At 40.3% G+C, this 15,246-nt stretch overlaps 1 protein-coding gene across 1 annotated transcript; it reads right to left on the bottom strand.

The window, feature by feature from the left end:
• Positions 1-215: 215 nt before the first annotated feature.
• LOC125481148 (exportin-1-like) lies at positions 216-14,655 on the bottom strand (the record flags this gene model as incomplete). Its single annotated transcript, XM_048592330.1, has 11 exons — positions 14,534-14,655; positions 14,231-14,332; positions 11,326-11,398; positions 11,172-11,227; positions 10,787-10,831; positions 7,851-8,032; positions 6,647-6,695; positions 6,360-6,479; positions 1,590-1,718; positions 1,048-1,206; positions 216-431 (listed from the first exon to the last, which is right to left on the bottom strand). Coding segments are annotated over exons 1-11 (1,251 nt in total), but the record flags the coding sequence as incomplete, so codon positions are not given.
• Between the last annotated feature and the right edge of the window lie 591 nt (positions 14,656-15,246).

Genomic DNA, 15,246 nt, shown 5'->3' with positions numbered 1-15,246 from the left:
AAACCCACTAAAAATGAACAGAGGATCATTAGTAAAGATTCCATAGGATTTTTAAAAGTGGCAGTTACAGATTTACACACTACTGGCATCCATTAACCAATAATTTGAAAACCTTGAGAGCTCCCATGTCAAGGAACATAAGAGAACGCAAGGTTATATTTTACAGACGTGAACAAGCTGGGATAGTACAACACCAGCCTTTAGGATCCACCTACACTGGTTAAAATCATACACACCTTTGACAGCACTGGTAAGTAGATCTGTCTCCGAGGTGGGACGTCACTGTGAGGATTGCCCAGAGCAGGAGAGGCACTAATAGAAAATGGATTTTCACGATAAAGCTCTCCTGCCAAATGATTCCAATATTCCAAACAGATCTTAAAAATTTCTATCTCTTCCACTTCTGACACAAGAATCATGTAGTGTAGACCCTAGTATATCAAAACAGCAAAACAAAAATAAAAAGTTAGTAACACTTATTTGCTTGAGTTCAATATTTATTAAGACTTCAACGTAAAAGACAGAAGCAGAGGTAAGCCATTCAGCCCAATGAGTTTGCTCGGCCAACCTATAATATGATGGCTGCACTGAGAACTAATACAATAATGAATACACTTTGTGCTTGTCTGACAGCTACTATGGGATTTCTTGAGATTACAAAACAATCAGCCACTGGTCTCATTTTAGATGCCAACATTTTCACTGTCACTATGCTCACTATACCAACGTTGCTGTTGAACCACTGACGCATCACTATGTGTCAGTTAATACTCATGGCATCCTCCATCATGCCAAACCATTTACCCCACCAGCCTCCCCATGTTTTAAACATTCCTTTGTTAATCATCCCTTCAACATTCAACATCTCTTCTTTCTCATTAAGAACAGTGAACTAACTGCCTAAGGCACCAGGAGCCTAACCTGTAGAGATCTGCAATGCCACTGGGAGTTACTGGAAGGGAGGGGAAAGGTGAAGAGGTCAGAGAGTAATGGAGTTACTGAAGGAAGGGGCAGAGAAATTATCACAGTCTTTGAGTTCATACTTACATCCAAGAGTGCCTCTCTGAGCTCCATTGTCCTTTCCACTAAGGTACCATGCTCCTTCAAGAAAGTACACAAGAACAGACTCAGGTTCTGGATGAAGTTCTGTTCATCATCCTTCCCATTTGCGTACGCAAGGCGAATGTTAGTATTCACAGGTAGCATCTGAAAAAGAGGGAAGAGAGCTTGGAGACTGAATCCACACACAGTTACAATACAACAAAATCCACAATTGTATCTGTATGACACAATTTAGTTTCCAAAATAAATGAGCACTGGGGATAAATGGGGAAGAACTAGTGACTTAATAATAAAAAAAAGAAAATCAATTAAACCCTCTGCTGGATTACCAAAAAAAAGGATTGAACTGAGTGTCATTTGAGTCCAAGTCCTCTGGAACCAATTCTCACTAACCTTGCTGAGTCAAACCTGTGCATAGCATGTTCAGCAAATTAAGTGCTAGATCCTGTACCATTCTGATGGCCATTCAACCCAATGACGAATACAAGTCACAAATACTGACAAATTCCACAACAATTTCAACCTACCTGTTTGAGCTGAATGAGTGTTAATGTAAACAACGAGATGAACTGTTCATCATACTGACTGACACCAACGCCAGCAATCTCTGTCAAACACTTCAACGTCACATTTCGAAACATGGGTACATTCAGAAACTAAGCAAGAAGTGCAAAAAATTAAGTTAAAATAGATAACGGAGTTTGAAGGCTTATACCTACGCGCAAGTATGACATTAGAGACACTTCTGGTCAAAATTTTCCATTTATTGTGATGTCTAATTTCCATGTACAAGCCCCCAGCAGAGCATTTAGAAAACTCTTAGGTAAATTCAAGTTTACAATTATAAATAATAAATTTTACATGGTAAACATTAGAGAAGCAAACTAAACAAGATGTGAGCATCAATCCTAAGGTTTTAATGTTGTTGACAAAGTTATGTTAACGTTTACAAAGTCCTTCAGCATCAACTGGAGAATTTTCCAAAGTTGATCAGAAAATTCTCTGGTTGCTGCTGAGTGAGTTCATAAACATTAACAACCAGCATTATTTTTTAAAAAAATGCCTTTTCAATGGTGCAGTCACGTACAGTTTACAGCTTGCCATCGTGCACACATCTGAAATTATTAAAGTTCAAATTTACACAGATTTTCCAAATAACCTACACAATTGTGAATCAATAATTCCACCTTCCCACTAGTGGCAATGTCCCACCACCGAAAACTATAAAATCACTATAAGTGGTAACTATAAGCATGAAAAATCAAAAATGCACTTCTCATGAAAAATCTCAATACAGTAATTCATCACAGAAATCAATATGGTCAGAAAATGCAACATTTTGTTTAAAAAATGTTAAATTATATTTCTCCTTCTTCATCCAATTACCTCTAACAGCTAACTCCATTTTAAACTGAAGAATGCACTCGGCACTGAATTGCCCATTGACAGCCATCCAATAGAACTTTGCAGTGTACACAGACATTAAAAATTATTATTTCATCATTATAAAATTTCAGACAACACACCAGTTACAAAAATGAGGTTGATATGACAGGGCTTGTTCAGTTGGGAGCATTCACTCCTCAGGGGTTAGAGAATGGGATAAAGTCCACACATGCCAGTAAAAACCTAACCTCCAATTCATCACCTCGCTCAGCTCATCCTCAATTCGGTCAGATTGCCTGTCCAACATCTAAACTTTCCAGCCACAATTTCCTCTGGCTGGATACCAAACGATCAAATTTACTGCCCTCAGCTGCAAAATGGCATGGGAAGATTTTTCTCTCTAAGAAGTGCTATGTAGAATTACAGAATGCCTACAGAACACAGGAGTCAACCAACCAGCCCATCAGATTTAAGCTAGCCCTGTGAAGTAGTATTTCACAGAGTGCCACGCTCCCATCTTTTCCTCAAAGCCCTGCAAATGTTTCCTTTTCAGTAACAATCTACATCCTTTTTGAAAGTTTCAACTGACCCTTCCTCCACCATCCCTCATCACTTTCTGGATCTGAACCACTCACTGTGAGAGAAAGACTTTTTTCCCTCATGTCAACATTGCTTTTTTTTGCCAATTATCTTAAAATTGGCATCCACTGGCTCAGCATCCTTCCACAATAGGCACCATTTCTCCCAGGTTCTGCGTCATCTTTTATCAAATTTCTTCTCCAACCATTTCTTCTTTAAGGAGAACAGTCTTGGATTCTCCAATCTATCTACATAACCAAAGTTCCTCATCCCTGGAACCATTCTCTTCAATCTTCTCTACGCTCTCTCTCGTGCATTCAAACGCTTCCTAAAACGTGAGGATGCAATATTCCAGTTGAGGCTGAACTGGTGTTCGCACATGCTTAGCCCAACTTCCTTGCTTTCGTGCTTTCTTTCCCTAATGATTAGCCCAAGATGCTATAAAATTTATTAGAGATGGTCTCACCCTGGCTTTCAAATGAATTATGCACATGTACACATTAGTGCAAGATGTTAACATTAGTTTCATTATCAAGGCTAATATTTAGCAAAACACAAGGTACCACACTGACAAAATCCAAATACTCTATGCAAAAGAACATGGAGGCCATTAACTTCCTCAAGCTTTAGATATTCACCTGGTCATGGCTTAAAATGATCAATGATCACCATGTTGCCCATCCACCTCTGACCCATATTCCCTGATGTTTTTTTTTATTGAAAAGCAATACATCTTAAAATTTTCTAACGATACAAAAGTAGGTGGGAAATTAAAAAAGGGCGAGGGGGACATAAAAGGCTACAAGTGAATGGGCAAAATGAGGTTAGATACAGTACATGTGGCAAAGTGTGAAGTTGTGCATTTTGACAGAAAAAAATTAGAAAAATAATATTTTTTGACTCTAGAGATAGAAAGAGTTTGCAATCAAAGAGACATGAGCCCTTGTACACAAAGCAACATGCCAGTGAAACAAGCAATTAAGTCAAATGGTGCATTTATTTGTCCCAAACAGAGCAGGAGTAAAAATTGCTTATACAATTATTCAATGGCACTGGTAAGACCACATTCGTAGGAGTACCGGGGAGAGTTATATTCTCCTTACCCAAGGAAGAAAATAAATTGCCCTAGAGGGAAAGTGATAAAGCTTTGCCAGATTGCATAGGGGAAACTGTCGTATGAATTGATAACGAACAGACTAGGCCTATATTCCCTTGAGTTCACAAGAGCAAGAGGTGATTTATTTGAAGCATATTAAGTTGTTAAACTTCACAGGGGAGAAGAAAAAGAGAGAGAGAGAGAGAGAGAGAGAGAGAGAGAGAGAGAGAGAGAGATAACGAGATAACAGGCTAAGAGTCTCAGCATAAAGGTGGTGCCAGCCATTTAGAAACATGATTAAGGGAAATTTCTTTGCTTAAAGAAATATGAAAATTTGGAACTCGCTATCCCTTATAAAAGTCAATTCTTTGCCATACAGTATATTCAAGACAACAGTCAGTGCATTTTTAGTTACTATGGAGATAACATGGGAGGTGGAGCTGAAGGAGAAGAGGAGTCACAGTCCTGTTGACTGGCAGGCAAAGCCACCTATTCTGGCTCTTAGTTCTTACATGCTCAAACCTAAATTTCCATTGACCCACCAACCACTGCCTTTTGGTGAAAAGAAAAATAATTTTCAAATCAAAACATCGATCTACATGATCCAGTCCCTCATACTAAAGTAAATGTGCTGAATGGATAATGCGCCACTTTATATAATTGCAACTTTCTGCCCAATGATTAACTTCTAATGCATCGAAAGAAGCCCCCAAAACAAATTATTGCCTCTAATATACTCGCCCTTTAAAATGAAGGGTGCAGCATGGGTAAAAATTTGATTGTTTCAGTGTCTCCTCAGTTAATCCTCCAAAACGGGGAAAAAAAAAAGGACCTTGTTGTAGAATGTGACATAAGTGAACACCAAGTAGTCTTCAGGGTTACAAACAAGATTTAATTCAACTTCCACTGATTTGCCTGCATCTCCAGGTCTTAGTAGCATTAAGTCTTTGGTGAATTAAACCCAAACCCACCCCTTCCAACTCCATTTGATTTAGTCCCCTCCTCCTACTTCACCCTCAGCTTTGATGGTCTACACTGCCCTTAACAGGTTTTGCACATAAATTAATCAAATTGGAAAACATATATGTGTTTTACTAATGGCAGTTAAGAGTTGATTAAAATAAATGTCACGAAAAATTTGGTGATGGGAGAGCCACCAATTCTATCAATCAAAATGTCCTTGGACAGCACCAGAAATCTCTCTTCTCTGCAGTGACACGGCCTATGCCAACTTCCTCTTTTTGTACATTTATAGGTCATGGGCACAGTTGGCTAGGCCAGCATTTATTGCCCATCAACAGTCAAATTAAGAGTCAACCACACTGCGGCATGTCTGGAGTCATATGTAGGCAACAGCAGACATGGAGAGCAGGTTTCCTTCCCTGAACCAGATGGGCTTTTACAACAATTGGCTGTAGTCACATGGTTGCTTTTCTCCTTCAGATTTTTGATTGAATTCAAATCTCACCATCTGCCACGGTGGCATTCATGCCCGTTTCTCCAGATATTAGGCTGGGATCCTGAAATTCTAGCCCACGGTACGGTCTGCTTGTATAGCATGCCAAGCAACACTTTTCACTGTATCTCAGTACACGTGACAACAACAAATCAGTGACATTACCGTGACACCACAGCCTCCCCACAAGGGTTAGATGTGAGAGGCAATACCTGCTAGCGGAGAAGGAAAATGGCAGAAGACATTCTGAAGCTATGTTTAAAGTGTGGCAACTCTAAGTTTAATAATCCAGGAGGAGTTTTCTACAAATGATGTAAATGGCACAAATTTGCCCACTGGACTCTAACACACAGAGTCCAAACATCTTTAACATGGAAGCAGAGCTACAGTGGAAAAGGCAAGTGAAGGAAATAAATCCAGCACTGTGGATCCCACTACTTCCTGGGACATTCTACACCACGTGCCCAATGATTTACTGTTTGAGAATTGACTTTCAAATTGCATGAAGACACATGGCAGAAACTGTCAACCCTAAACAAACCTTGTCTTCAAAATGAGGGCAGCTGTCAATTCTAACAACCAATTTACAGCAAACTAGTACGGCTGCTGCTGAGAGGAAAAAAAAGAAAAACCAAAATCTCTCATGGTTCTCCAATGGCCTTGATTTCATTGCACCCCATTTCACAAAGTCACCAGAGTCAAAAAGGACCAAAATATGAGATTTTTTTTTAAGAAAGCAAAAGGACATTTAGACAGTCAAAGCAAATTGGCAAATCTGACCTTGTATACCAAGCTGGAGATGAGTTTTGTTTCAAAGATGTAACCTAAAGGGATCCAGTTCAGAAACCGCAGCAACGTCTCCAGGGTCGCATGGACTAAAGGGGCATTCTGGGAGTTCTCCTGAAAACATACAAACCATGATCAGACACAATAAACAAAATTCTTATACAAAATACTAGAAATCGAAATTAAAACAAAGTTTTGTTTCAGATGCTTTGATGCTTCCAAGTGTGCCAAGACCTAACAAATGGCTACTTTTCGCTCTACTTGATCCAGTAATTACTCACCATTACAAACTGACAGAGTTGAAATATCTGCGAAAATTCATTGCACATACTGCAGGAAGAAAACGAAAGAGCAATTTCAGATAAAAATAACAGGAAAATGAGGCAAAAACAATAGCGTTGTCTAAAGAAGCATGTGTTGCACTGCCCAAAAGTCAGGTGGAAGATTTTTGCTTACTAACTCTGACAGTACAAGACAGACTTTGCCCCATCATTTGGCCAAACTCAGACAGATGTTGGTACACTAAGTGGTCTCAAGCTTGAGAACGGAAACACCATTCCTCCCTGTCAGCCCTACTGTTGGTCCAGTGACCTTCAAAAGCAAGCATCCACACATGTACAGATTCAGCCTAATGCCCGATTAGGTTTGGTGACTTTTCATCAATTGAAATACTGTGCAAATACCAGCATGTGCGCAAATTTACACCCACACCCCCAACTTTGTTAGATCAAAATAGCAATTTGCAATATATATAGCACAGAACGTGAGGCCATTCAATCCTTCATGGATTTTTTTCCCCCACTTTGTTTTCTGAGATGTGGATATCACTGGTAAGGTCAGCATGCATTGCCCATCGCAAGTTAACCTCCAACTGAACAGTTAACAATCAACTACATTAAATAGGTCTAGACTTTCATCTAAGCCAAACAAGGCAAAGATAGCAGATTTCCTTTCACAAAAAAAAAGGGCATTAGTGAACCATATGGGCTTTTACAACAATCAATGATCGTTATCAAGGTCATCACTGAGACTAGTTGTACCATTCCAGATTTTTAACCACTGGAATTTAAATTCCACTAACTACCACAGTGGGATTTGAACCCATGCCTCCAGAACAATACCCTGGCCTACCATTACCACTGTCACGCTCACCCTTGCCTCTTTCCATAGTCTTAACAATTCAGTACCTTTTAAAAATGGTCATTGAATCTGCTCTCACCAATCTTTCGAGTACATTTTTGTCCTCGATACAAATCCTGCTGCACATTTTTTTTTAAAAAATGCTGTCTAAGCCAGATCTCTAACTCGAGTCATACTTCCAACCACAGTCGAACAGCTTCTTGCAGGAGGTCACTCTGCAAGCTTGCAACAGATGAATGGCTGACTGCTTGAGGAAACTATGCAAGACACCAGGAGTATGATCCTCCAGACTTCCCAGCCCAAGGGAAGGACAGATTTTGAGAATGTTCAGCTCTGTTCACCCACCTGTCTTTTAAATGCTTGGCTTTCACCTGCGTCATTTGTCCACTAGAGAAATCAAAAACTTCTTCGCTGAGGAGTTTTAAAATAACCATGTTGTTCTGACATAGAGATTCACTGGTTTTGCTGGCTCCGACTATATCACTAATGAACGTTGGCCAGTTTTTGGGCCATTCATGTTTAAGGATCTGCAATTCAAAGTAGCATTAGGTTAGAATAAAATCCAAGAACAAATTCCCTATTCCTTACCTACCAATACAACTCCCACCTGTTCCCAGAGTAATCAAAATTATGTATCATGTAGCCATTCATCATTGCCACCAGCCACAAGTAACTGGCTTAAATTAAAAGAATATTTTTTCCCTTAAAAAAGACAACTGATATCAATAGAAGTTGGCTAGTGAGGGTTAAACTGGAAGAAAACTTTCAGCCAGGAGTGAACAACTAAAGCTGTACATGGTTTGACATTCAGCAATTTTCTTTCGGTGGTGAGAACCCGAAGATTATCTTTTGTAGACATTCACTTCGGGAAATTAACTAAATTGGGGAATCCGCAGAAAGGAAGGTGAGTTTGGGTCAGTGAAAGAAACAGACTTCTTCCTATTCCTTCCCACCAGACCTAACCTCCAATAGCGTTGCAAACAAGGAACTGATGCTGCAGTCTTCAAAACCGATATAACGAAGAAACAGAAAATGTTATCTCGTTAAGATAGGTTTCTTCACAAGAATTACATACAGAAGAGAATCAAAGACTGATCCCATTGTTAGCAAGGTCATGCATCACTTAATGTACATGTGGGTGCAAAATGACAAACCAAGTCAACTTTTGCCTCCACTAATCTATATAATCTATGTCCCAGATCATCTAGGTACCAAGGTGTCACTATAATGTCATCCCACAGGCAGTAGCCACTGGCCTCAGCATCTCACCCCAGTGGCTCTCCAATGGTACAAGCGAGCACAGACCACTGATTGGTATTGCAGCCCAGTCTGAACCTGCTACATTCAGATCTGCACATGGGAAGCACATGATAATGCACTGCAACTAAAAACAGCAGTCAAAAACAAGTCATGCTGCAGCTGTACAAGACAGTGGTTAGGCCACTTTTGGAATTCTGCGTACAATTCTGGACTTCCTGCCCCAAGGAGGATATTGTGAAACCTGAAGGGTTCAAAAAAGATTTACAAGAATGTGGCCAGAGTTGCAAGGTTTGAGCTAAAGGGAGAAGCTGAATAGGCTGAGGCTATTCTCCCTGGAGCATCAGAGGCAGAAGGGTGACCTTATAGAAATTTATAAAATCACGAAGGGCATGGATAGAGTGAATAGCCGAGGTCTTTTCCCTGGGGTGGGTATACGAATAGAAAGGGTTTAGAAGGATGTGGGCCAAAAGCTGGCAAATGGGACTAGATTAATTTAGGATATATGGTCAGTATGGATGGGTCGGACTGAAGGGTCTGTTCCAATGCTGTACAGCTCTATGACTCTTAGGACATGACGACGGCAGGGTTAAGATGCTCCATTTGGGAGCTCCAGTCTGCTCACCAGTTCCCTTTCCCTTTCCTTATCCTTTCTTTTTTCTTCTTCTCCTTCTTCTCTCTCCTCTCTGTAGTAATTTTCTCTGTCCTGCAACTCCCCGCCCTTATAACTATCTACCTAAGGAGTCGAGGAGGTGTCGGGTCACGACTGTGACCCACGTGCGGGCCAGTGAGGTGGCAGCGAGAGTGCAGGCTGATAAGGCAGCGAGGGTGGCCTAGCAATTGGAGTGGCACCTGCACCATTGTGGAGATGGGACTTGGGACTCTGAGATCTGGACTTTTGCTTTTCTTGCTTACCTTTTGACTCTGTTAAATCTTTTAATTCTGGTTTGTGTAACCAAGTGGGCAAGAGTGAATGGTGACTTTGTGCCCTTTTTGCTGTAATTATGTATTCCTATACTTAGTACATGCGACAAATAACTAAATCTAACCTAAATTAGTTTACATGGAACAATGCAAAAAAAAAAAGTCTCGGGCACACCTGCATACAATGCAACTCCTTTCTTTAAGGGTCTAAAATCCTTACCTGTTAATTTACTCTTTCCTGCTCCTTTCAATATGTATTCCCTCAATTTGCAAAGACCATGTTGAGTGTTGGTTCCCCAGGCAGGGACTGTCCCTATAGTATGGAGCCCACGTAGCCATGCCATATTGCTACAGGACATTATAACTGAGCCCAGATGGGCATTCCCAGGAGCAACGTACAGCTCCTGGCTGCTTATCCCTAGTCAGGCCATGTAAGTTAGAAGGGCTCTTGTGGTGCAGTGGTAGTATCCCTACCTCTGAGCAAGGTGGCTCAGGTTCAAGTCCCACCTGCTTCAGTGGTGCATCGCAACATCTCTCAACAGGTTCAATAAAATATCTCTGATTATACTTTCATCTCAATCACAGCCAACATAAAACTGATATCAAACCTAGGACTTTCTGATTATGGTTCCTTCTCATGTTAGGCAAGACAATGAAAAATTGATTACAGAGCATATTCGCAAATTTTTATACTTATAACTTAAAGTGGAACTTTGTAATAGGACCCAGGATAGGGAGACAAAGAGGTTTGTGAACAGTGAACAGTTCATGGGAAGGCAGCAGCCAGGAGACCATACGCTAACAAAAGTCACAGTTTTCCTTTCCCACCCCAACTAGAGTGCAAGACAAAATGAATGCCAGTTGGGAAGTACCCACACAGGGTACCCATCATGTTCAAAGGCCACTGAGACAGACTCTGCTAAGCCCCATGAATATCAGCCAGGGGGGTCAAGAAAAGCAGCCAGCCCTGATCAGAAGGTTGAACCTTCTGCAGTAACACCTCAACTGAGATTCCATTCACTTCACCCATGGTTCAGGAAAAGAACAAAAAAATAAAAAGGATTATTTTCCCCAGTTTGCACTCTCACACCTTTACCAACCTGGACAAGAATCATATTCAGTTTTCCAAGATAAACTTTATCTTTCTACAAAAGAAAAGACACAGAAGCATGTTAAGTAGTACTCATAAACAAACTTATTTAACCCAAATGCTCACTTTTATATTAAGACACACTAGTAAAACACACATGGATGAAAATGTCTCCCACTTCAAGCCAGAATTCCAATCCCAGATTGCTATACGTGTTTGCAAATGCCAGACAAGAACAGCATCCAACTTTGCTATGATGCACCCTTAGTTAGAGCTTGCTGTAGTGATCATATTTTGTAAAAACAATGAAAATGTCAAGCCTTAAACAAAGGAACAGAAAATTCCAAGATTGGAATGAAAATGCCAAATACTACATTACATAATTTTTATTTTACCTCCAAAGTCTCTGAAGATGTTTTAATAATCAAGCCAACAACATACTTTTTTATTCCTGCAATGGAGAAGAGACAAGGGGAAATACTGATGAAGTGCTTGGATTGAAAAAAAAGGAAAAATACACTGGAGATGGTAGGAAAGTAGTGCGTTCACCTTCACATTGATTTCTTGGAAGTATTTTCCAACGAGTTTTGATCACATTTTCCAGTATCTGTAAGGCATAATACTGAGAAAGAGATTAAAAACCTTCAGTGTTGTTTTCAACAGTAGAGAATGCAAAAACCAACAGTATCACTTTTGATGCACAACCCGTCTAACTAAAGAAAAGATCTACCTGAATCGCCATTTCTAGCTAAGACAAAGCACAAGACATTGAAATAAGGAAAATACTGTACATGATGGAAACCTGGAAGTAGCTCAGAGAAATTCAGCAGGTCTGGCAGAACTCTGAAGAAGTTATATCAGACTTGAAAGGTTAACAGTTTCTCTCTTCACAGATGCTGCCGGACCTGCTGAGTTACTCCAGAAATTTCAGTTTGTCACATGTTAGCGTCAGCTCAATGAGAGGTAAGAAGCTAAATCTAAGATAGCACAGAAGTTGATCAAAACCACTCTGTTGAGAGTGAGAGGAGAAGAATTCCTCAGTTACCAACAATAACCATCAGGTGTTTTTAAAATATAAAAGCCAAAAATCTACAATTATCAATAACCAATGCAAGGAAAGGACATTTCTTCACTTTGAATGTTATAACATTTGCAACTGCCTAAAGAGAAATCCCAGCATTAGGCATCCAAACAGACAGGCATTTTATGCTGTTAAACATACCGTAGATTGCAAACAGATTTATTGTAATTTTCTTCGTCTGTTTCAAAGCAGACCATTTCTCATCCAGCAGTACGTTCTTTTAAAAATTCTTTTGTGGGATGTAGGTGCCACTGGCTGTCCAGCATTTATTGCTTGTCCCTAGTTGCCCTCGAGAAGGTGGTGGTGAGCTGCCTTCTTGAACAGCTGCAGTCCACCTGCTGTAGATTCACCCACAATGTCACTGGGGAGGGAATTCCTCTAGGATTTTGACTCAGTGACAGCGAAGGAACATGGGTGCGAACAATACTTGGACTCTTGAAATTAGCACTTTTGATTACCAAAAGCAGGACGAGTGAGGAGGAAGGGAAGCGGGAAGAGACGATCAAATTATCGTTCAGGTCACTCTTTCACTTTATAAACACTGGAACACGAGCAGGCCAATCAATCAGTCTACTCTGCATTCAAAATAGATCACAACTATCTATGTCAATGCTACTTTCCCAAAGTACAAGACAGGAAGGTGGTATTTCCTGGGTTAGAACTCTTGCAGACTGTGTAAACAGTGCTGACTGAACTGTAACATTTAAAACAATTAAACAGTGTGACTGGGCCAACTCAAAGAACAGCATCTCACCTTTTTTCTCGGCATTCTATAGTCTTCTGGATTTCACATCGAGTTCAACAGTTTGAGATTATAATCTCATTACCCACTTTCTTGTGTCTTTTTGAGTCTTTTCTTTCCCAACTCCATGTTACATTCGGATGACTGCTATGAAACCATTTAAGTCTCATCTGGACACAACCTTGGTTTCTGTACCCAAGGCATTACCACTCTCTTCGGCATCTTCTTATTCACTTGTGGGATGTGGGCGTCACTGGCTGGTCTACATCATAAAATCTTTTGAGGCTGTACCCTTCCTGCTCTCCACCCTAAAACAGGTTTCACTTTTGTTTTACACCTGTCCTTCATTCTCCCACAGGTTTAATATATATTTCGGTCTTTCTTCAGTTTTGATGGAAGTTAATCAACCCGAAACATTAACACTGTTTCCCACTTCTCAGATGCTCGCTAATCAGAGAAGTACTTTCAGCAGGTTTCTGGTGCTTATTTCAAATTTTCAGCATCTGTAGTATTCTGCTTTTGTAGCTAAAGCCAGAAACAAGGGGCATAACCTTAAAGCCTACTTCTACATAATTCAGGGGTGCTGCCAATAAGTACCTTTCTACACAGTTAAGCTTGCCTTTGAATGACCATCAGCGTGGGGCAACATCGGCTAGGCCAGCAACGCTGATGTGAACGAAAAAGAGGAATGGGTAATCTTGTGTATCACAATGGTGACAATGTACTCAAAACACAAAGGCAAGGAATTCTCATGCATCATGGACTCCCTACAGTATGGGAGCAGACCCTTCATCCCATCGAGTCCACACCAACCCTCCAAAGACCATCTCACCCAGACCCACCTCCTCCACCCTATCCCTGTAACCCTGCACTTCCCATGGCCAACCCACCTAACCTGCGCATCTCTGGACTGTGGGAAGGAACAGGAGCACCTGGAGGAAATGCACACTGACTCAGGAAGAATGTACAAACTCCACACAGTCCAGAGCAGAATTAAACTGGGGCCCATAGCACTGCAAAGCAGCAGTGTTAACCACTGAGCCATAATGTCAGCCTACCTCTCTGTTTAGCTGAAATAGAGTGTCCATCTGCCACTCTCTCTCAGTTTTTAGGGGCATAAACCGAATGAGTCAAAACTGAAATTGACTAAATTCCATTCAGAGAGTGATAGGAATTACGACAGAGATCAGCCACGGTTTAACTTGAATGTAGTAACAGGCTCAAGGAGGTTGAAAGGCTTGTTGTTGCCCATAGACACAACATATTTCCTTTTCAAAGTTCCTACATTAAACTATGACTCAAAAGTTAAAGCTAAAAACTCTAAGTGGATTATTGGAAAATTGAGATCCAATACATAACCCCACACAGTTAAATTGAAAACCATGCAAGGAATTATTCAAAGCTATCTTCTATAGGTTGGCTGGCAGTTTAAGCAACTTAACTTTTGACTCTTTTTAGCAGTTCACCTCAGTGTTCCTCTTTGCATCCTTCTGAAGGTGTCATTTCCAAAATTAGTGAGGTGTTGAACTATTGCACTTTTATTTCTAAAAAAAAACATAATACACTATCTATTGCTTCCCCTTTGTATTAGTTACAATGCATTCCACAGTCTCAACTTTGGACATCCTTACCTTTGTATTCATATTCTGAGAAAACTCTAGAATGGTATCCACCCTGGTCCAAGCATCTGGATGTTCTTTTAAATGGGTTAATATCTCTTGCGCCAGTCGTTGCTGGGAAAGAGAAAAGTATTGAATTTGTGATGGTTTGTGCAATAGTGGGGAATCTAATATTGAATCTAGTAGTGAATTTAGCAGAATGTACTTATTCTTTAAAACAAAAGGACGATGTAAAAACACAGGTTTGCTGCTCATATTACAAAGTGTCAAGAGAAAGAGCACCACTCTGCACCATCCAACGGTGTTTATTCTTACCTGTGGGCCCTCACCATGATACAAGCAATTTACAACATTGTCCAGTAGATTAATGTCTAGCTTCTGATTGAAGTCCAGAAGCTGACGCGCAGGGTGGTCGGTGGTCATAATTGTTGGCATGGGGTCCTGTAGAAGGGGAAAAAAAACCGTCAGACAGATAAGGCAACAGGAAAAAAATGCGTGTTCTCAATACTGGTGATCTATACATGATAGAACTCAAATGGACTGAATGCACTGATATTAGATTCCCCACTATTGCACAAACCATCACAAATGCATAAAAACCCAATAAAACCAGCAAGTTCACCAATTTGACTGGCTGCTATTCAGGACAGAAACAATTCACACCAAGTTTAGTCATCAACAGGAAAATAACTATTTGTGAACAAACATTCTTTAACAAGTGGCAAGAAAAATGACTAATTTATAACAACGCAAGTTCACTATATCCCTTTAACACCACCCCACCCAACATACACTTGCAAATAAAACAAAACGTTGGCTGAAAAACATGGACGAGGAAAGACAATTTCTCTAGATCAAAGTTTGGAGCATGGGGTGGAGAGTTATTTATCACAGTTCTTTTGATTTTAGCAATAATGACACAAATGTTATCCATAGAGTGATACGGAATCAAAGACTGACAGTTGTTCAGTGATGTACATCCTTACTTATTTAGCAAATTTTCTGTCTTTTCACAAGAGAAGTTTCTG

This window comes from Rhincodon typus, unplaced genomic scaffold (assembly GCF_021869965.1).
Source record: "Rhincodon typus isolate 14 unplaced genomic scaffold, sRhiTyp1.1 hic_rhity00001023, whole genome shotgun sequence".
Taxonomy (NCBI): domain Eukaryota; kingdom Metazoa; phylum Chordata; class Chondrichthyes; order Orectolobiformes; family Rhincodontidae; genus Rhincodon; species Rhincodon typus.
Note: the sequence above shows the minus strand (reverse complement) of the source record. Positions and strands in the feature narration are given on the sequence as shown.